At 40.6% G+C, this 24167-nt stretch overlaps 1 protein-coding gene across 1 annotated transcript in view; it reads left to right on the top strand.

Annotated features, from left to right (window-relative positions):
• The window catches only part of FRMD3 (FERM domain containing 3), a 393413-nt gene that overhangs the window by 264845 nt on the left and 104401 nt on the right, over positions 1-24167 (top strand). The window contains exons 5-6 of the mRNA XM_007938846.2: positions 10545-10642; positions 18559-18682. Of these exons, the coding sequence (XP_007937037.1) occupies positions 10545-10642; positions 18559-18682 (222 nt within the window). The remainder of the gene's footprint in view (positions 1-10544; positions 10643-18558; positions 18683-24167) is intronic.

Below are 24167 nucleotides of genomic sequence, written 5' to 3'. Positions count from 1 at the left end.
AATAATTTATTGTATTTAAGGTGAAAGTTTATACTACAAATTAGGCTCCCATTTATCAATTTCTATACAAAGTAGTCAGTGATATTGGTCATATTTTTCAAAGTGTGTCATTATTCTTATTCATTCCACTCTAATTATACTGTTTCCAGTAATCTAGTTTCCCTGCCCTCTTACCTTCTCATCATTGCTTTAGAGCGATTTTTGACCATTTGGTCTCATATACATAACTTTTTAAAGGAGCTCATTACTCATAGATGATATTCTTTATTTTATGAGCCAATCTATTATTTAGCTAAAAGGTGACCTCAAGGGATAATTTCAGTTTAAAGAGTATCTTAGGGTAATAGTCTCTGGGAATCCTCTAATCTCAACAGTCCAGTAAGTCTGGACTTCTTAAGACTTTGAGTTCTGCTTCACATTTTGTTTTTCCTTCATTTTATCAAGATCAACCTTTTCTATTGAGGACCTAATTAGAATGGTTGGTCGTGGTAACCAGGCACCATCTAGTTCTTCTGGTTTCAGGGTAGATGAGGCCATGGTTCATATAGACTATTAGTCCTGTGGACTAGTTTCTTCTTTGAGTCTTTGGTTTCCTTTCTCTTTTGTTCCGGAGGAGTAGAGACCAATAGTTAGATCTTAGATGGCCACTTATACCTTTTAAGACTCCAGACACTATTCACCACATTGGAATGTAGAACTTTATGAACTACATTATGCCAGTTTACTGGGTTGTCTGTGAGACTATGATCTTTAAACCCAGAGAACCAATCTCTTGAGGTGTTTGGTTATACCTAAGAAATATCCATACCTGTGTCCCCTATGTGATTTATTGTATATATGTATACACATTCATGTATACAAATACCTGTATGCATATATACCTATAGATAAATCTATTTATGCACATTTATAAGTACCCACATATTCATACCAGATACATTTGTGCCTAAATACATATTGGTGTAATCACACACATATTTTTTGGTTGTTGCTGTTGTTGCAAAATTATATTTAACAGTTCACTTTTGTTATTTATTTTTTATCTTGACTGGAGAATAACACTGAATATGAGCCATAACACAAACTAAGAATGGCTATTTTTTGATTGTTGAGAAAATACTGTTTGAAAGTAAATGAACACAGTTTTAGTTAATAACTTGAGTTTGGTTCCTCTAAAGTACATTTGCTAGCATTTCTTTGCTCTTGACTGAATAGAAAAAATATGGCTGGTAGAATATTGTGGATGCTTTGATGTTTCCAAAGGAAATTAAGAGCATCCTTGTCTTTGCACAGGTAGAAGTAGGTTTTTCTTAATCAATACCATCCTTAGAATTCAAAATTAATTTAGAAATGTGGAATAACTATGGTCTAGGAGTCCCTGGGGGATGAAAATGGTTTGTATCCTTGACTACTAAGACTCAAGTCCACTCAGAGGTGCCTTGGAAGAAATTCCTGGTGATCTACTTCTGAGAACTTGGCCACTAAAAACCCTGCGGAGCATAGCTCTGCTGTGATACACATGTGCTTGTGAAGAGTCAGAGTCGATTCAACAACAGCTAGTACTATGGTTTAAGCCTTTATGTTGAAATCGTTTTTTTTAATTGATGGTTTGTTATTTTATTGGAAGATTAGTCTAAAAACAGAAAATAATTTAAAATATGAGAAGTTAAGATCATATTTATGACCATGCTTAAGCGTTTAAAAGTGTTAAGAAAAAGGAAGATTTAAAACAACAAAATGGTCACAAAAAAATGAAGATTTGAAATTATATTTCATCCTTCTTTTATCTCTCCATTTAAGCAGTGACCTTACAATTCTTTAGATCTCTGGGACTTTCATAAATCTGCATACTCATCAAATCAAAGGTATGTTTTTGTTATTTTCCCAGCAAGACCATCTTTAAACATGTTAGGTGGAGAAGTAGTATCACTAATGGTGGCACAGTAGTTTTCCCCTAGATCATCTTGGATTTCTGTTACTGATCCTTTCATGCCACCACTTGTTTGTCAGTTTGTTGTACTGTGGTGGCTTGTGTGTTGCTATGATCCTGAAAGCTGTGTCACTGGTATTTCAACTACCAGCAGAGTCACTCATGATGGACAGGTTTTAGCAAAGCTTCCAGACTAAGACAGACTTGGAAGGAGGACATGGCCAGGTTCACTTCTCAAAAAATTGGCCACTGAAAACCTTATCAATAGCAGGGAAACATCATCTGATATAGTGTCGGCACATGCACCCCTCAGGTGGAAGGTCCTCAAAGTACTACTGGGGAAGACCTACCTCTTCAAAGTAAAGTTGACCTTTATGATGTGGATGGAATAAAGCTTTCTAGACCTTTATTTGCTGATGTGGCATGACTCAAAATGAGAAGAAACAGCTGCAAACATCCATTCATAATCAGAATGTGGAATGTACGAAGTATGAATCTGGGAAAATTGGAAGTTGTAAAAAAATGAAATGGAACACATAAAGATTAATATCCCAGGCATTAGTGACCTGAAATGGATGGGTATTGGCCATTTTGAATCAGACAATCATATGGTCTACTGATAAGAATGACAAACTGAAGAAGAATGGCATCACATTCATTGTCAAAAAGAATATTTCAAGAATTATCCTGAAGTATAGTGTTGTCAGTGATAGGATAATATCCATATACCTACAAAGAAAACTAGAGAATACTGCTACTATACAAATTTACTGACCAACCACTAAAGCCAAAGATAAGAAAATTTAAGATTTTTAGTAATTTTTGCAGTCTGAAATTGACCACACATGCAGTCAAGATGTATTGATAATTACTGGTTATTGGAATGAGAAAGCAGAAATAAAGAAGGGTTGGTAGCTGGGAAATAAGACTTCGGTGTGATAGAAATGATGCCAGAGATCACATGGTAAAATTTTGCAAGACCAATGACTTATTCATTGCAAATACCTTTTTTTAACAACATAAACTGTGACTATACATGTGGACCTTGCCAGATGGAGTACACAGGAATCAAATCAACTACCTCTGTAGAAAAAGATGATGGAGAAGCTCAATGTCATCAGTTAGAACAAGGCCACAGGCTGATTATGGAACAGACTATCAATTGCTCATATGCAAGTTTAAGTTAAAGGTGAAGAAAATTAAAACAAGTCTATGAGAGCCAGAATACAACCTTTGGTATATCCCACTTGAATTTAGAGACCATCTGAAGTATAGATTTGACTCATTGAACATCAATGGCTGAAGACCACATGACTTGTGGGATGGCATGAAGAACATCATATGTGGTAAAAGCAAAAGATCATTAAGAAGGAAGGAAAGGAAGAGAAGACCAAAATGGATGTCAGAAGAGACTCTGCAACTTGCTCTTAAATGGAGACTAGCTAAAGTGTGTAGAAGAAATGATGAAGTAAAAGAGCTGAACTGAAGATTTCAAAGGGCAGCTCAATAAGACAAAGTAAAATATTATAATGAATTGTACAGAGACTCGGAATTTAAAAATAGAAAGGGAAGAACATGCTTGGCATTTCTCAATATGAGAGAACTGAAGAAAAGACAAGCCTCAAGCTACAATATTGAAGGATTCTGTAGGCAAAATATTGAATGATGCTGGAAGCATCGAAAGAAGATGGAAGAAATATATAGAGTCACTGTACCAAAAGGAATTGGTTGATGTTAACCATTTCAGATCCAATGATATAGAAGGAAGAAGTTGAAGCTGCACTGATAGCTTTGGTGAAAAACAAGCTCAAGGAATTGACAGAATACCTATTGAGATGTTTCAACAAACACATGCAGCACTCATTCATCTAAGCCAAGAAATTTGGAAGACAGCTACCTGGCCAACTGATAGAAAGAGATCCAAATTTTTGCCCATTCCAAAGAAAGATGACCCAACAGAATGTAGAAATTATGAAACCATATTATTAATATCACAAGCAGGTAAAATTTTGCTGAAAATAATTTTAAAATGGTGGTAACAGTACATAGAGAACTGCTAGAAATTCAAGTAAGATTCAGAAGTATACATGAAATGAGGGATATCATTGCTGAAGTCAGATGTGTCTTGGCTGAAAACAAAGAATGCCAGAAAGATGTTTACCTGTGTTTTATTGACTATGCAAAGGCATTTAGCTGTGTGAATGATAACAAATTATGGATAACATTGCAAAGAAAGGGAATTCCAGAACACTAACTATGCTCATGAGGAAACTGTACATACCAAGAGGCATGTTCAGACAGAACAAGGGAATACTGCATGGTTTCAGACCAGGCAAGGTGTGGTCAGGGTTGTATGCTTTCACCATACTTATTCAATCTGTATGCTGAGCAAATAATCTGAGAAGCTGGACTATATGCAGACAAATGGAGCATCAGGAGTGGAGGAAGACTCATTAATGACCTGAGATATGCAGAAGACATAACCTTGCTTGCTGAAAGTGAAGAAGACTTGAAAGTGCTGAAGATCAGAGACTATAGCCTTCAGTATGGATTATACCTGAACAGAAAGAAAACAAAATCCTCACAACTGGACCAGTAGGCAACATAATGATAAATGCAGAAAAGATTGAGGTTGTCAAGGATTTCATTTTACTTGGATCCACAATCAACACCCATGGAAGCAGCTGTCAGGAAATCAAATGACATATTGCATTGAGCAAATCTGCTGCAAAAGCCCTCTTTGATGTTTTTAAGAGTGAGATATCACTTTGAAGACTAAAGTGTGCCTGACTCAAGCCATGGTATTTTCAATAATGTCATATACATGTGAGAGCTGGACAATAAATAAGGAAGACCCCAGAAGAATTGATCCATTTGAATTGTGGTGTTGGCAAAAAATATTGAATGTACCATGGACTGCTGTAAGAATGAAGAAATCTGTGTTGGAGGGAGTACAGCCAGAATATTTTAGAAGTGAGAATGGCCAGACTTCATCTCTCATGTTTTGCTCATGTTGTCAGATGGGGCTGGTGCCTGGAAAAAGATACAATGCTTGGTAAAGTTGAGGGTCAGTGACAACGGGGAAGACCCTCAACAAGAAGGATTGACACAGTGGCTGTGACGATTGGGGTCAGGCATGGCAACAATTTTAAAGATGCTGCATCATTTCATTCTGTTGTACATATGGTTGCTATGAGTCAGAACTGACCTGTTGGCATCCTACAACAGCAACAACAATCATTGCAGGAGTGATACTGAAAGTAATTTTTTTTTTTTTTGTGGCTAGTGTATTTAAAAAATGAGTCTCCCATACCTGAAGCCATTTGTAAGGCTCAGTGGATTATGCTGAATCCATAATAATCCATGATTATCTCCAGAAATCATATGAGCAAGAATCAAAGCTAGCATATTGTGAAAGCTGATTTTTTTTTTTCCCCTGCCTTAGGAAGCTTTCATGAAACTTGATTTCTGGGTTACAGGATTAGAAACCAAATCTCTCATTCATGAGTAAATAGTTGTTTGAAATGAATTTTCACTACTAAACTCATCAAAAAGTGGAAACTAGTGCTTTTATATTCAATGTACATATTTAGCAGATAGGAGAGCAATATTGTGCCATGGGGCCTGGCAGTTTCCTGTCCTTAGAAGTGTAAACATTTGATCATTTCAAGGTTTGTGTAACCTTGGCATTGTGAGTGTTTTAGGGCTGTGGTCTCAAAGTGTGGTCCATGGAGCAGCAGCAGCAGCATCATCACCTGGGAACTTGTTAAAAATAGAGATTCTCAACCCCAACCCCAGATCTTCTGAATCATAAACGCTGAGAATGTACACCGAAATCTGCATTCTAGTAAGCCCACCAGGTGATTTTAAAGCACACTAAAATTTGAGAACCACTATTCCAAGGGTGTTTGGATCTTTGAAGAGGTTAGTTTCTTTTGACAGATATTGGCAGCGACCAGTAGTTAAAGGCAGAGGAAAGCTGTGTGCCTACTCCCTCACCATCTTGCTAATGGGTGGAAAGCTACAAGGAAAGCAAGTCAGAAGGGTTTCTGCTACAAACATAAATACATTAGCAGTGGGCTATAACTCATCCCCCAGCCCATTCTATCATCTCAGTAACATGGCTGGCATAAGGCATTTCACAAAAGCAAATGTAGCAAGGCACAGACTCTTCTATCAGTGACCAAAGGCAGGACCTGACAGCCAAGAGTGGAGATGCTCTGCAGAGTTCTAAACATTCCACGTGTCATGAACACAGCTTGTGTCACCAGGTAAAATCACTCCTTACATTTCTTGTGTCAATTAACACAGCCTCCAAACCTTGTGGAAGTTCTGCCCTTTGTGGAAGCCAAGAGTGTGGGCTTCTGATTGTTGTTGTTAGCTGCCATGGAATTGGCCCTTACTCAGGGTGACCCTGTCCTGCACCGTCCTCATGATCAGCTGCAGATGGACCCTTGTGATTTATAGGGTTTTCGCTGGCTCATTTTTCAGAAGTACATCACTAGGCCATTCTTCCTATTCCGTATTACTCTGGAAGCTCTCCTGAAACCTGTTCAGCACCATAGCAATATGCAAACCTCCACTGATGAACAGGTGGTAGCTGTATATGAAGTACACTGGCTGGCAATCGAACCTGGATCTCCTGTGTTAAGGAATTCTACCAGTGATCTACCACTGCCCTCATGGGCTTCTGATTGAGTGCAGCAAGTAGTGAATAATAATCTCTAATGGGTAGATTAAAACCAAAGTGCAAATGTGTGCACACACATCCCATTACCTGAAATGAAATATTTTTTCTCATACAATTTTTTTTTGTTGACATTCAATTCATGTACAATAAAACCCACCTTTTTAAAGGGCGTACAATTCAGTGATCTTTAGTATGTTTACAAAGTTGTGCCACCATCACCAATATCTAAATCTAGAACATTTTGATCATCCAAAAAGAAATCCTGTATCCATTAGCAGTCACTCCTCCATTACCTTCTTATTCCCAGCCTCTGGCAACTACTAATCTGCTTTCTGTTTCTCTGGATTTACCTATTCTGGGCATTTCACGTAAACGGAATCATACATTATGTGACCTTTTGTGTCTGGATTTTTTTTTTAACCTAGCATCATGTTTTCTAAGTTCATCCAAATTGTGGCATGTATCAGAACTTCATTCCTTTTCAAGTCTGAATAATAGTCCACTGTATGAGTATACAAAAGGAACTCTGGTGGTGCAGTGCCTAAGGCATTGAGTAACCAGAACGTTGGCAGTTCAAACCCACCAGGCACTCCCTGCAAAGAAGATGGGGACAATCTACTTCTGTAAAGATTTACCACCTTGGAAACCCAATGGGGGTCACTAAGAGTTGGAATCGACTCAATGGCAGTGAGTTTGGTTTTTGAGTATGAATATACACATTTGTTTCATCAGTTGATGGACATTTGAGTCATTTCCACTTTTAAATTATTATTAATGCTACTGTGAACATTTGTGTACAAGTTTTTTGTGGACCCAGGCCTGATTTAATTGGGTCTGGGAGGGCCTACAGCATTAGTAGTTTCTAAATGCTCCCCCAGGTGATTCTAATGTATGGTCGGGGCTGAGAACCCTTGACTTAGAACCTTATTACTCACCATGTAGTCCAGGGACATGTATCCTAGCATCACCTGGGAGCTGACTAGAAATATGGAGCCTCATGCCCTTACCCAGGCTCACTGAATCAGAATCCACATTTTAACAACATCTCCAGGTAGTCACATGGTCATTATAGTTGAGAGACACTAGTTGAGGGGTCTAATTTCTTATCTACCAAATGTGATATTGTTCCTCTGACAAAATGCACACTGAACTCCAAACAGGAAATTTATTAGGACTGCCTTAACTCCCTGCACAACATTCCATATGAAACAGAGGACAGGGAGCCTGCCGTTTGGATCCCCATTGTATCCCAGTGCCTCGCACAGTGAATGGCAGGTGTGAGGTGTAGATTCGCAGAATCAGAACATGGTGAGTCACTGCCTCCTTCAGCACCTGCTGTGGATGTGCAGTGAACCAGTGCCAGGAAGAGATCCCAGTGCTCTGGGGGTGGGAATGCCCGCAGGACCTAGCAAGTTCATCACCATCTCTGATCCTCATTCCTTTGCCTCTTAATTGTGGATGATGGTTCATGGCACACCTCAGAAGGTTGAGCGAAGGTCCTGTGTATTTGGGCACTGGAGATGCTCACTGAAATTGTGAGGTGCTTTCCCCTAAGAACATGGAAAGAAAAATAAAAGATTGGTCTCTGAGAGTTAAATTCTAAAATAAACATAAAAAGAATCTGTACACATCGGCAAAATTACTTTAGTTAGAAGCAATAAACCTAAGCCTGAAGCATTAGATGAAAGAATTAACTTGGCTTAGAAAGAAGAGTTAACTTGAAGAGGGCTTGATCAGTGTGGTGGAACAGAAAGGAGACTGACAAGATGAGCCTGAGGCAGAAGTTGCAAACTCACGGCCTCCAGGCTGAATTAGGCCCACAAGTACTTTTTTTTTTTTTGGTGCCATAATGTACAGAAAAAAGGATTAGTTGCTACAAAAAGGGCATGGAGGCAGCATCTTCTCACCTCTTCTAACTTAACAAGAGGAAGGCAGAATCACCATCAGCAGCCCAAGGCTTATTCCTATGAGGCCAGACGTGCCAGCACCCTCCAGCCTATTTACCAGTTCTGACACCAGCTGTCCTCCCACAGCACTCACTACTTCTCTGCTGGGTTTGATAAGTTGTTGCAATGGCCACACAGAACTCACAGACAATACTCACCATTATAGGGTTTATTGGAGAAGTTAACAGGTTACATACAATTCAGGTTCAGGAATGTGCTCAGGGTACAATTCTTCGATCAGGACAATCTCCCCTCTGCTACGCCCTCAGGTATGCCTCTCTGGCCCTTGGCCTCTTGGCCTGGCCTCTTCCCTGCTTGGGCAAGTGTTACAAAGCTCTTTTAACTGTGCTAGTAGGTACACCAAGTGCACCCCACTCTGCCAGCAAGCCTTCTGTCCAGGGACACTCAGCTTTCTCACTCTGTAGGCCAGGAAGCCCGTCTTTCTGTCTCGTGTCTTTTGGTTCCACTGCCTCCATCTCTCAGCCTGGTGTCTCTCACCCAGGCATCTCTGGCAAGGAGGTCAGACCCAGGGACACACTCCACTTCACCTCCAGCTCTTCTGTCTTGATGCCAGTGAAATGCCCCTTTCTGCCTCTAGGAAGGCTCACTTAAGGCTGTCAGAGTGACAAAAATAACCAATCCCAACAGCAGAGCTCTATACACATTTGCATGGTCCAATCTGGGAGCTCTGGTGGCATAGTGCCTAAGGCATTTGACTGTTAACCAGAAGGGTGGTGGTTCAAACCCACCAGCCACTCCTCAGAAGGAAAGTTGGGCAATCTACTTCTGTAGTGACATCGTCTCGGAAACCCAAAGAAGTGTCGCTATGAGTCAGATCTGACTCGATGGCAGTGAGTTTGGTTTGGTTTTTGGTTTACCCATAATCTGGTGGGAGTTACAAAACTATGGCCAGAAAAGCCATATCAAGTAATTTACTGCACCACAGTTACCATGTTTAAAATTCAAAGAATTTCACTTAGAAATCTAGTCTCCTTCACTTTCTGAAAAAGCTGTTGTGTTTGTCCTGTTTCTACCTGGCAACATTGGTTGGATGTGCATGGTGCCTGACTCCTTTATGAGGAGCTGCTTCTTTCCATTCTGCCTCCCTGACCCCTGATGTCAATTTGTTCCACTCATTGACAAGTTTGCCTGGTCTCTGCAGGCATTTGAGCTTGTCATCCCTGGCCAGGGGAGATGACAGCTATACTAGCTGCTGTTGAATGGATTCTGACTCATGGCTACTCCATGTGTGTCAGAGAACTGAGCTCCTAGAATTTTCAGTGGCTGTTTTTTGGGAGTCAATTATTAGGCCTTTCTTCTGAGGTACCTCTGAGTGAACTTGAACCTCCAGCCTTTCAGTTAGCAGCTGATGTGTTAATCGTTTTCACCACCCAGGGACTCCTATGACAGTTGTAATAGTGAATAAGTTGGCTTTCTGGCCTCATAACCAAGTCTCTTTGAAATTGATTAATATAAGTCTGCCCCCTGAGAAATGATGGGGCTAGTCTTTTTTTAAAAAATTATTATTGTTGTAAAAACAGATAATGAGGCTAGAGTTGGTATATCAACTGGATCAGTTTTCTAACTTTCCATTTCAAGCAGACTTTTAAAGCAGTAGGGCAACATGTACCTATGATGCAGGTGGTGGTGATGGCCACTGTTATCACCACATAGGAGTTCCTGCTGGATCAGGGGCTGGCTGGGCCCTGTTGGCATTCTGTGGTCCTGGTTTTGTGCCTCTTTGAAAAAGGTGGAACTTACCCAGCTTTGGAGACTGCACAGATCTGTTTTGCCACGGCCATTTCCATTTTCTAAATGTAGAAGGTCCCTCTTAGTATTTCTCTGCTTGCCCCATGAGAGATATGGCATGTCTAGGTAGGGCCCTGGTAACACAGATAGAAGAAGCATGAATAGTCCTCCCGCGTCTTCCATGCTTCGGCCAAAACTGATGGCAACTCTTTCTCCTTTTGTATTGCAGGTACCTTTTGTACCTGCAAATTAAAAGAGATATTTTCCATGGCCGACTGCTCTGCTCCTTTTCAGATGCTGCTTACCTGGGAGCCTGTATCGTTCAAGGTGAGTGTGTGAGCATGGCTCATCCATCCCCACTGTTGTCCTGGGTTGCCAAGAGGTGTCCTGCTCCACCTGTGCCCATCCTGCATGTGCCTGCAGTTTGAAACTAGATAGGGCTGGGTAGCTTAACAAAAGGGCCCCTACGCTCCACCCCTCCCAAGCCAGTGGAGTCCTGCGGAAAGGTTGGGCTGAGTTGTTCACAGGGCTCTGTCAGTAGAGCTCAGAGTCTCTCTGAAAGGGATGGGCTTGTGGTTTTACAAAAAGCTTTAAAAGAATGTGGAGTATTTTATGTTTTGAGCTTTAGACCATCAGGTGTAGGGCCTTGTGGGCATATTGAAGGGGGAACACTTTGTCCGGGAGGGTAGTTGTCAAATAGGGGGTTGTCCTTAGAGATATTTATGCACATTTATGTGATACCCAGTTCCTCAATTTTTCTAGCATTGTGACATGGGGAGGAAGGGTCCCTGGGTGGCGCAAATGGTTTGTGCTCTACTATTGACCTAAAAGTTGGTGGTTTAAACTCACCCAGTGGTGCCATGGAAGAAAGTTCTGGCTATCTGCTTCTGTTAAGATTATAGCCCGAAAAACCCTATGGAGCAGTTCTACTCTATAGCACACGGGGTTGTTATGAGTTGGAACTGACTCAACGGTAAAAGTTTTTTATTTTTTTAACATGGAAAAGAAAGCTCCAGGTCCACAGTCTGTCAGCCTCACTTTGAGTCTTACCTTCTGCATTTCTGATGATTTTACTATGGTGAAATTATTTAAGCTCTTTTACCATCAGTCTCATCATCTATTAAGTGCGGACAGTAATGCCTCCTCGCCTAGCTATGGGACAATCCCATAAGGGCCAGGCCAGGCCTGGCATTGACTAAGTGGAGGCTGCTGTTATTTTCAGGGTTGAACAAGACATGGGTGTATGCATATGGGTAGGTGTGGTGGGATGGGAAACAGATGTTTTCCACCTAATAAGGACAGTGGTTTGAAGAAAGACAGTCTCCAGAACCCACACTCATGAAGAACAGGCTCAGATGTTCTTGTTCACCTGGGCTGGTTGAGAGGCAGCTGAGCATAGGAGCTGTCTGCAGGGACCCAGGTGATCCAGAGCTTTGTAGCATGAATGTTGATGACATGTTTATGAGCTGGGAGGCAGGGAGAAAGAGATGGTCAGATAGACAGAGACAGAGGCAGAGACACAGAGTCAAAGAGACAAAGTCAGAAAGAGAAAGAGAGATTACTGAGTAAGCACATTAGCCTTATGGCTCTGAAATGATGCAGATGATGGGTCATAAGCAGGTATGACAGTCATCTCTCTCTCACAATGCCAAGAAGTCCGTCTTTACTCACTGCTTAAGAGAGAAGCCCTTATCCTCCTGGGGATTTCACTTTTGCCTGTCATTATTCATGTGGGATGCTCTGTGCTGTCCCTTTGACCCTATTCCCTGGTGTGTGGCCTCTCTGAAAATTCCAAAGTAGGAATATGTGTGTTTTTCTCTCCTTTCCTTGGAGCATTCTATTCCTCGGTATCTGGTTTTGGCAGAGACGTCACAATCCTTGGGGATATCCAAGTTCAAAGTGATCATGATGACCAATATCAAATTACCCAATAAGCAAAGTAAGGATGAGCTTACCTGTACTTGCTGATTAATCTGTAGTAAACAATTTCACATTTTTCCACCACATCAAAGATTCTAGTTTTGGGTAAGACTGGCTACTGTCTGTCTCCCAGACCTATAGCACCTTCCTACAGAATCAAAGCCTCTTTTCAAACGTATAGTCCCTGACAGGGACGGAGTACCCAGTAAGCAAGGTAAGCATGGGCTTACTTGAGCTTACTAATCTGTAGTGAATAGTTTCCTATGCTTTTCACCACATCAAATCACTGTCTGACAGTGGTGCTGTGGTGGGAAGTAGGAGAGTCCCTTCCATCTGCCCACAGGTGAAACAGGTGCTTCCAGAAGTGCCTGTCTTGCATCCATGTAAACTAAACCAAAAACCAAACTCACTGCCGTTGACTCTGATCCGACTCATAGCAACCCCTCCTTGGGTTTAGGCAGTATCAGTATGGAAGTAGATTGCCCAACCTTCCTTCCGAGGAGTGGCTGGTAGGTTTGAACCACCAGCCTTCTGGTTAGCAGTCAAATGCCTTAGGCACTAGCGTCCGTGTAAAGGGATATTAAAAACCTCAACTATGAGGTCTTTCTTCACTGTGCAGATCACCAACTACTAGTTAGGGGACTCAGTATGAATCCAAGCAACAGACCGGTGTATGAGGATTGAGACGGCATCTAGGCAGATATTACTGAATTCTTGCCAAGTCTCCAAGCACAAGCTTGATTTGAATTCTAAGGGAAAGCTCTCCGTCCTATTTTATGTTTAAAATAAAGCCACAAAAGCACCATCTGGAAGAGAAAGGCCTATTTCATCCCTCCTTGCAATTATCACTGACCACACACAGATGCTGTGGAGAAAGTAGAGCTGGAAATGAACTAGACATCTCAAAGGGACATTTCAGGTCTCAAATATGGTGAAGTCTGTGCTCCATCCACCATGAATCAAGTGAAAACTGGTTCATAAAGATCTGTGATGCTCAAGGTAAATACTTCAGCAGCTCTTGAGATCTTTCAGAAATGCAGATAAGGAGCTGTTTTGTCAGAACAACTTATTCTTAGAGAGAGTAATAGGGAAAGTGCAGCAAATGATTAGAAAGTATGAGGTAATGTGACTTTTCACTGGCCTCATGTTTGCTAAAGCTGTTTGTAGGAGCATGTTTTAAGCTTCAGTATATTCTGGATATATGAAACATAGTCATCCACCTGGAGTTTTTCCACCTGTTCATACTGAAAAAATATGCATATTCAGTACATGCAATGTGTGTGTGTGTGTTTATAACTATGTATTGCAAAACAAACACACAAAATTATGTTGCTGTTAGGTGTGATCGCGTTGATTCCAACTCATAGTGATTCCATGTACAACAGAATGAAACAGCTGCCCATCCTGCACCATCCTCACAACTAGTGCTATGCTTGAACCCATTGTTGCAGCCACTGTGCCAATTATTTCATTGAGAGTCTTCTTTTTCATTGACCTTCTACTTTACCAAACACGATAGAGCTCTATTTATATCCTTTCCTCTTCCTTCTCCAAAATAGCAATATGGAGGGATTATTGTATTTGCTTTCTCCTCTGTGTGGTGTAGTCTATCCCTATGGATGTTTTGGCTCCTTCTAAATATTCAGACCAACATCACGGTGTTGTGGTATTGGTGGAGCATCTTGAATATACCTCAGACTGCTAGAAGAATGATCAAATTAGTCTTAGAAGAAATACAAGCAAAATGCTCCTTAGAAGCAAGGATGATGAGACCTCACTTGCTTATTTTGGGCATGTTATCATGTTTGGTAAAGTAGAAAGGCAGAGAAACTCTCAGTGATGGATTGACACAACAGTCACAACGATGGACTCAGATCATGAATATGATACAGGACTGGGTAGTGTCTCATTCTGTAATACACAAGGTCACCATGAGTTGGAACTGACCTAACAGAAACTAACAACAGCAAATACTCAGGACTCAGTTGAGATATCACTTCCTCTGAGATGTCTTCCTGGATTGCTCTACTCATCTATCTCACCCCTCCTCACATGATTGTTTTACAGCAACACCCTGTTTTGTTGTCTTTTAAGCATTTACATCTGAAATTATCTTACTCAGTTGTCTTGTGGTTTACTATGTATTTCCCTCTGTGTATAATCCTAGGAGAGTAGGATTTTGGGTCCTACAGTATCCTAGTACTTGGCAAACATGGGTTCTCCAAAAAATATATTAAATGGATCATTGCATTTCTCTAGATTGCACCAATGTGTACTTTCTTGCTATACTTGGGAAAGAGTGGTTTCTTGTAAGTTGGGAAGGTATTACTATCTCATTCATTTATTTGTTAACATGTTCTCCAAATATTTATTAAGCAGCTGCTCAATGTCTGGCACTGAAATACAGAGTCACTGTGGAAATAAAAATAATCAGCAGTTGTGATGATGTGTTAAAAGATAAATAAAGGGAAATATTGGGTGCTATCAGAGCCTTAGGAGGGACCTCTAACCCAACAAGGGTGGGTCAGGGAAGGATCTTGAAGGAGTTGACACTAGGGATGTAATATCCGGTATCTCAAGTTTTTGTGGAATGAATCCTCTCCAACCAATGAAATTGCTCATTTTGCCTCTTTACACTCTATCACCTGATATTACATGTCTGATGTCACGTTGGTGACTAAAGCACTCCTGACCCAAGCCACAGTATTTTTAATCACCTCATATGTGTGTGAAAGCTGGACAGTGAATAAGGAAGACCGAAGAAGAGTTGATGCCTTCAAATTATGGTGTTGGCGAAGAATGCTGAAAATACAATGGATTGCCAGAAGAATGAACAAATCTGTCCTGGAAGAAGTGCAGCCAGAATGCTTCTTAGAAGCAAGAATGGCCAGACTTCGTCTCACCTACTTTGGTCATGTTGTCAGAGGGACCAGTCCCTAGAGAAGGATATCATGCTTGGCAAAGTAGAGGGTCAGTGAACAAGGGGAAGCCCCTCAATAAGATGAATTGATACCTTGGCTGCAACGATGGGCTCAAGCATAGCAAGGATTGTGAGGATGGAGCAGGACTGAGCAATGTTTCGTTCTGTTGTACATGGGGTCACTATGAGTTGGAACCAACTCAACAGCACCTAACAACAACACTGATTGATTAGAAGTTCTGGTGGTGCAGTGGTTAAAGCATTTGGCTGTTAACCAGAAAGGTTGGTGGTCCAAACCCACCAGCTGCTCTGCAGGAGAAAGATAGGCAGTCTCCTTCAGTGAAGATTTATAGCCTTGGAAACCCTATGATTCTACTCTGTCCTTTGGGTCACCATGAGTCAGAATCAACTAGGGCAGTGGGTTTGATTGACTCATTGATTGAGTTTCCTTTTTTCTGTTTTTCTCCACTTCTCTTCCCAAAAGATGTATTTTTGACTTTGCATATATCCTTATAAAATGATTGGCATTATTTTATGTATGTATGTACTTTTAAATTTCATAAATTCAATGGTGCTATAGAACCTATTTTATACCTTACCTTATATAAAATTCATAAAATTTTTGAGCTCTAAGCACATTGCTCAGTATACATTTATTTTGTTACTTTTAAGTGCTGCAGAGTGCCTGTGATTTGCATGTTCCATGTCTTACTTACCCATCCCAAGAACAGTGTTGTTATCAACTCCTGACTATTGTGAGCTATGTGTGATAAAACCAAACTTACTGCCATCGAGTCAATTCTGACTCATAGCGACCCCTATTTCCAAGGCTGTAATCTACCCCAACTGGGTTTCCAAGGCTATAAATCTTTACAGAAGGATACTGCCTTATCTTTCTTCTCAGGAGAGGCTGGTTGGTTCAAACCACTGATCTTTTGGTTAGCAGCCAAATGCTTTAATCACTATACCACCAGAGCTCCCTAGTGTGATAAACAACTTTGAAACATATCCTTTCAGGGACCCAAAGATTTTCTAGGATATATACCCTGAAGTGGGGTTGCTAGGTCATAATATTTGACTAAATACTTCTAGCCTACCCTCTCGAAGAGCTACACCCACTTAGAATGTCTCTGGCAATGCACAAGGGTTTCCATTTCCTCACATCTCTGCTAACATTAGTGTTTCCCAACTTCTTAATTTTTGCCAGTCATGTAGATGTAAAGTGATACATTCTTGTTATGGTGTCTCTGATTACGAATAAGTTTGAGTGTTTCTTCATGTACTAGACCTTTGAGTTTTTTCTTCCATGAACTGCCCATCATTATCCTTTGCCAATTTTCTGTTGGTTTTCCTGATCATTTTCATATTGATCTGTAAGCGTTTTTTCTTTATTCTAGATATTATACCTTGTCAGCTTTATTTAGGTTTTGCACATATTTCCCCCCAACTTATAACTGCCCTATTACTTTGACTATTTGTTGTTGTTGTTATTTGCTGTCGAGTTGCCCCCGACTCATAGAGACCCCTCCTTGGGTTTCTGAGGCAGTATCACTACAGAAGTAAGATTGCCCTACCTTCCTTCCGAGGAGTGGCTGGTGGGTTTGAACCGCCAGCCTTCTGGTTAGCAGTCAAGTGCCTTAGGCACTATGCTAACTTTGACTATGGTGTCCTTCAATAAACAGAAATCTTTCAACATTGAAAGATTAATCAAATTAATCTTCACTCTATGGTTGATATTTTATTTAAATCTTATTTTAAAAGCCCTTCCTCATGTGGTATACATTTTAGGCTTTCCAAAACTTAGTCATTTGAATTCTGTTAAGAAGCTTTAAAGAGCTTTCCTTTGCTCCCAGTTTTTCCCTTTTACTGTCACTAGATGATTTGACTATGAAGGGACGGTCAGTAAAACTTACAGTTGGATGTAATCTTGCAGATGTGCTCAAGGCATGCTGATATCCATCTACTTCAAGGACATGTTTGTGATGAGCCTCTTTGACTATAATTTTCCCACCATCTTTAGTCTTCTGTGCCACATACCATTTCTGCCTGAGATAATTGCTCCTTCTGGCTCATTTTCTTTAGCAAGTTTATGAGCTCAGGAGTAAATATTCCCATTGCCAGAAAATCACTGGAGCTGCTCCAGGCTGGGGTCCACATGCCCACCCCTCCTAAGCCTTCAGGATGCTCAGGTTTGTGCAGACACATCTTTCTTTTCACCTACAAGACTTTCTGGAAGTGCTCTCTATTAAAATCCAGCATCATTCTTCATCCGGTGTGCACATTGGTGCTTAGATACACATGCTTTAATTTGAAGAGAAATCCATTCATTTTTAAGTGCAACCCCCTTGGGTTCCTTCACATTGTGATTTTTCACTGAAGAAGCCCATACATACACAAATCGCAGAGCAGGCAGCTCTAGCCAGGGAATTCCTAGACTCCGAGAATATGAGCTCTGAAAGGAACCTTGAGGAATGCCCAATGGCTTCCAACAGAGGCCGCAGCATCTCCTGTCCTGGGGATCATTTGGAAAATTGGGAGGAGGCCTTTTGATCATCACAATGGCATTTAATGCCTGAGAGGGTAGGATGCTAAATGTCCTAAAATGCTTTAAAAAATCTAACACAATAAAGGATTATCTAGTCGCTAAAATGCCAATAGTGCCCCTGTTGAGAAACGCTGATTTTTAAATCATTTTATTACACAACTACCACCACCAGTTTGTCAGCCTGTGGCAGTGTGATGGCTTATGTGTTGCTGTGAGGCTTGAAGCTATGGCAAGTATCAACAGGGTCACAGATCATGGACAAGTTTCAGTGGGGCTTCTAGACTAAAACAGATTAGGAAGAAAGGCCTGGAGATCTACTTCTGAAAATTAGCCAATGAATACCTTATGGATCACAACAGAATATTATCCAACCTACTTGCTTTGGGCACATCATAAGGAGGGATCAATCACTGGAGGAGGACATCATGTTGGGTGAAGTAAAGGGCCAACGAAGGCATGCGAGGCCCCTGATGAGATGGCATAGTAGCCATAATAATGGACTGGAACATGCTGGCAATTGTGAGGATGATGCAAGACCTGAGAAGGGTATGTTCTGTTGTACATAGGTTGCCATGGTTCAGAGTTGACTCAATGGCAGCTAACAACAGCAGCCTTATATAGATGAGGAAAATGAGGCCTAGAGGGTCTCAGACAAGTATCCAAACCACACGGTTAGATCTGAACTAGAATATGAGCTTCTAGACACTCAGGCTGGGGTCTTTCTATGGACACCAATATACTTGTTGGGTGTGAGCTTTTTCCAAGCCCTTGTTTTGGGTGATGGGAGACTTTCCATATGCACTATGCTTTTGTCTGTTTCTTAATCATTCTTTCTCTTTATCTTTTTGCCGGGTACAGCTGAGCTTGGTGATTATGATCCTGATGAGCATCCTGAGAATTACATCAGTGAGTTTGAGATTTTCCCCAAACAGTCACAGAAGCTGGAAAGAAAAATAGTGGAAATTCATAAAAATGAACTCAGGTAATATGGGTAGACATTTGTAAGAATGAGAGAAGTGAGAAAGTATTCTTGCTGCAGGGAATATGGAAATCATGTTGTGAAGTGAGAATATTAGTGATGTATGGGCAGACTTTCAGGTGGCAGAGCAGTATTTCTGGGAAATGTCAAGAAAAAGGGGCTGCTGACTCCATAGTGTTCTTCATAAATAACGATCTCAATAGTGTGGGAGCCCATGGCTGGCTGTTTATGAACCATCAACAGTTATTAGAGCCATATATTTTCTTACATATATGGGCTTCTAAACCACCCTGAATTTCTGAAAGTAAAATGTAGGATAAATAAGTAATCCCCTCTATTTTGAGTTTTGCATTGCTTCTTCCCCTCTTTTCCCCCCAGCCATTGCTGGAAGCATTGACTCCAAGTAGAGTAGAATCCATTGATAAGTTTCCTTTGTGGAGCTGCTTTCAGATGATAGATATAGCATCTGCCCCTCCTTTCTTAGGCTGTGGTGCTTCAGGATGATTGCTAACTGCAGAGGAATAGTGGTAGGAGGATCAAAATCGTATACTGTGTTCACTGTGTAGCAGACTGTTCTAAACCTCTTCATATAGTGACTCACTGAATCTTCACAACAACTCTATGGTTAAACCCATTTTATCCACGAAGGAACTGAATTACAGAGAGGTTAAATAACTTACCCATGGTCACACAGCTAATAAGTAGCAGAGCCAGGAATTGAATCCAGGCAGTCTGGCTCCTAAGTCTGTGCTTTTAAGCATTGTGCGACTGTTCCTCTCTACATAGACTAAAGGAATTAAACAAAACATATGTAGAAATCAGCACTAATGCAGAACTCAGGTAACTCATGTGTTCTACAGTCCATAACTAGGATTTAGGTTCTGGGCAAATCATAGAAAAATTCTCTTTGATAATGAAAGCAAACATGAGTTGTGTTATAACAAATATTGATGAAGAACTGCAGGAGCTGAGATGCTCCCCTCCTCTCAGCTGCTGGTAATTATAAAGAAAATAATGTAACCAGATATGAATTCTGGAACAAATAGCTGTGTGCCCTGTGAGGGAGTCTTTGAGCTTCCTACTTTATACATGCACTCCCCCTTCTGGTGAGTCTGAGATGAGTTTCATGTACATATTGAAGGTGACAGCATATTTCAGCTTAGAAAAAAATTGTCTTTGTTCTTACAGCTAAAGATGATTAGACATCAAGAAAATTGTGTATATTTAAAAAAAATTCATCTATATACTCATTAAACTTCTTAGTACACAATCATGATGAATTGTATAGATTTCAGAAAGCAATATACTGTATCTATGGATAATTTTACAGTAATACCTCCTAATGAAAGCTTTGTTGAAAATATATGAAACTAAGGAAGATTGGGCAATCTACTTCTGTAGAGATACTGCCTTGGAAACCCAAGGAGGAGTCGCTATAAGTTGGATCTGACTCAATGGCAATGAGTTTGGTTTTTTTTCATTTTTTAACTACTCTTTTTAGTTAGTTAGTTATTTGGGGTGCAATAATGCTGGAGGTAAAAATAAACTAAAAAAGCCTAACCCGTTACTGATTCTAACTGATAGTGACCCTATAGGACAGAGTGGAACTGCCCCATAGGTTTTCCAAGACTGTAAATCTCTATGGAAGCAGACTGCCACATCTTTCTCCCACGGAGTGACCTTCTACTATTAAAGTGCAAGTGAAGTCAAGTCTTAATATTCTGGTTGAGGGCTTTGTGGCACACTAGTGACCTAGCATGGTTTGATCAAAACTGCCAATCTGAGGCATGTGTAGTGCTACACATTTGTAACATCTAGAAAGCCCTGTGAAGAAGTCTAAGTTATACATCTGGAGGATGAACTGGCTGGAAATCATGGGACATTGCAAGGACTGCTTCAGGGAATGTTTTCCTGTGTATTTTTTGCTCGTCCTCCTCAAGTAGTCATGCATTTCCTTCTGCATCAGTGCAGCTGAGAGAGATTTTAGGTCTGGCTGGGAAGTCAAGAAGAGCAGAAGAAGCTGACAGTGCAGAGGGAAAAGAACTTTCTGGAGTCAGATAGGAACCCACTGAAGAGACTGGGGCTGCTCTGGAGGGCCAGTGAATCCTTCTCACACTGGTCATGAAAGTGTTAACTTTCTTGTGCAAGAAATCTGACCTTGGCTGGATTACTCTGCAAACCCAAAGGTGCCAGGAAGGGGTTGTAGCTGGAGGAAACCTGTACAAGGCTGTACCAAGTGTGACCATCTTACTCTTCAAGGTTATTGCGGCACCCAGGACCCTCTCAGAGAGTAAAGGAACAGTGTGCAACTACCAAACTTGTTAGGAAGACTTCCTGAGAGGATTCCAGTTGGCCTTGGTGGGAGTTGAGGGAACCAATAAATAAACTCACACTTTCTACTTGGGTTCTGAACCGGTTGAGAAATGAAACAAAAGAGATGGCAATAGAGACAGTTAAATATTAGCAGTGATGATGATGATGATGATGATGATGATTGTGACGATGGTCATGGTTGTATTTCAATAAAACTCTATTGACAAAAGAGGTGACAGGCCAGATTTGTCCTAGGTCTGTAGTTTGCTGACTCCTGTTCTAGACATTTGGCAGAGCAGATCTTGTAAAAATATCTGCTTCACTTTCTTTCTACTTTAGATAATTTTAAGACAACACAAACTATATTTGTTTTCAAAACTATGTGCAAAAACAATCTCTTTGAGGTACAGATTTCATGTGAGTTTGAGTTTAGCAGAGATGAGGTGCTAGGAGTGGGATTGCTTGAGAAACAGGTTGTCCCTCCTTCCAGAGCTCTCTGATAGCTGGAGGAAGCCATTGCCACAATCCCTGGGGACTTGACAGCTTTCCATGTTACTTTTAGTTCTCTTGGTTTCTGTTTTCCACAGCTTTAATCATGGTCATCTGGGTTAAGAAGAAATACTCATTCCATCAGTCCTGAGGGGGTTTAGAGGGGGGTGAAGATCAAGAATAATATTGCTTTCAATAGCAGGAACCCAGATGGGCTTCTCTGGGAGTATTTCCTAGAGTTCAGCTGAGGTACTCTGTCATCCTCTCATCACCAGTTCATCAGGTTTGTCATTAGAAACAAAGACATCTGAATTAGCTTTGTTGTTGGTGGTGGTGCTGTTGGCTTGGGTCTGACTCACAGCAACCTTATGAACAGCTGAACAAAACATCATCCAGTCATATACTATCCTCACAATCATTGCTAAGCTTGAACCTATTGTTGCAGCCACTGTATAAATCCATCTTATTGAGAGTCTTCCTCTTTTTTGATGACCCTCCAAACATGATATCCTTTTCCAGGGACTGGTCCCTCTAATGACAGGACCAAAGTACAAGAGATGAAGCCTTGCCATCCTCACTTCCAAGGAGCATTCGGTCTATACTTCTTCCAAGACAGATTGGAACGATATCTGGCAGACCATGGTATATTCAATATTCTTTACCACAATTCAAAGGCATCAGTTCTTCTCCAGTCTTCCTTATTCATTGTCATTCATCAAACTTAAAAACAAAAACAAAAAAACACACTGCCATCGAGTTGGGGTCCAAAATACCATAGCTTGGGTCAGGCACATCTTAGTCTTCACAGTGACATCTTTGCTCTTTAACATTTTAGAGAGGTCTTTTGCAGCTGATTTGCCCAATGCAATCAATACATCATTTGATTTCTTGACTGCTGCTTCCATGGGCATTGATTATGGATTCAAGTAAAATTAAATCCTTGGCAACTTCAATCTTTTCTCCATTTATCTGATGTTGCTTATTGGTCCAATTGTGAGGATATTTTCTTTATGTTGAGGTGTTATCCATACTGAAGACTGTAGTCTTTGATCTTCATCAGTAGTGCTTCAAGTCCTCTTCACTTTCAGCAAGGAAGGTTGTGTCATCTGCATAACATGGATTGTTAGTGAATCTTCCTCCAATCTCAATGCTTTGTTCTTCTTCATGTAGTCCAGCTTCTCAGATTGTTTGCTCAGCATACAAATTGAATAAGTACTGTACTTCATACAACCTTGATGCACACTTTTCCTGATTTTAAACTATGCAGTATCTCCTTGTTTTGTTAGAGGGACTGCCTATTTGTCCATGTACAGGTTTTTCATGAGTATAATTAAGTGTTCTGGAATTCCCATTCTCCACAATGTTAACCATAATTTGTTATGATCCACACAGTTGAATGCCTTTGCATAGTCAAGAAAACACAGGTAAACATCTTTTCAATATTCTTTGCTTTCAGCCAAGATCCATCTGACATCAGCAATAATATCACTCATTCTGTATCTTCTTCTGAATCTGGCTTGAATTTCTGGCCCTTCCATGTCAATGTACTTCACCCATTTTTACAAAATTTTACCAACCTGCATGTGATATTAATGATTTTGTTAGATAATTTCTGCATTGTTTTGGATTATCTTTGTTTGGAATGGGCACAAATACACATCTCTTTCAGTCAGTTGGCCAGGTAACTGGCCTCCAAATTTCTTGGCATAAATGAGCGTGTGCTTTCAGCATTGCATCTTTTTGTTGGAACATCTCAACTGACATTTTGTCAATTGCTTAAGCTTTGTTTTTTTTTTTTTTTTTTTTGCCAGTGCCTTCAGTGCAGTTTGAACTTTTTCCTTCAGTACTATTGGCTCGTGATCATATGCTTATTCCTGAAATGGTTGAGCATTAACCAGTTCTTTTTGGTGCTGTAATGCTGTATATTCCTTCCATCTTCTTTTGATGCTTCCTGCGTTACTCAATACTTTGCCCATATAATCCTTCAATATTGCAACTCAAGGCTTGAATTTTTCAGCTTGAGAAGTGCCAAGCATATCCTTCCCTTAACTCCAGGTCTTTGCACATTTCATTATAATACTTTGTCTTCTCAAGCTGTCCTTTGAAAGCTTCTGTTCAGCTCTTTTACGTATTTCTCCCATTCACTTTAGTTTACTCCCCATTCAAGATCAAGTTTCAGAGTCTCTTCTTACATCTATTTTGGTCTTTTCTTTCTTTCCTGTCTTTTTAATGACATTTTGCTTTGTTCGTATATGATGTCCTTGATATCATCCCACAATTCATCTGGTCTTTGTTCATTGGTGTTCAGTGCATCAAATCTATTCTTCAGATGGCCTCTAAATTCAGGTAGGATATTCTCAAGATCATACTTTGGCTTGTTCTAATTTTCTTAAGCTTCAGCTTAACCTTGCCTATGAGCAATTGATGATCTGTTCCACAGTTAGGCCCTGACCTTGTTCTGACTGATGATATTGACCTTCTTCATCATCTTTTTCCACAGACATAGTCAATTTAGTTCCTTTTTATTCCTTTTATTGAGCTCCACATCAACATAAACATAGTCACTATTTGTTGTTGTTGTTGTTAAGTGCCGTCAAGTCATTTCCGACTCATAGCGACCCCATGCACAGCAGAACGAAACACTGCCCGATCCCGCGCCAGCCCCACAATCCCTGCTATACTTGAG

Source organism: Orycteropus afer, unplaced genomic scaffold (genome assembly GCF_000298275.1).
Source record: "Orycteropus afer afer isolate SDZICR_OR568_19922 unplaced genomic scaffold, OryAfe1.0 scaffold00005, whole genome shotgun sequence".
Lineage (NCBI taxonomy): Eukaryota > Metazoa > Chordata > Mammalia > Tubulidentata > Orycteropodidae > Orycteropus > Orycteropus afer.
The sequence above is the reverse complement of the archived record's forward strand: the minus strand, read 5'-3'. Positions and strand labels throughout refer to the sequence as shown.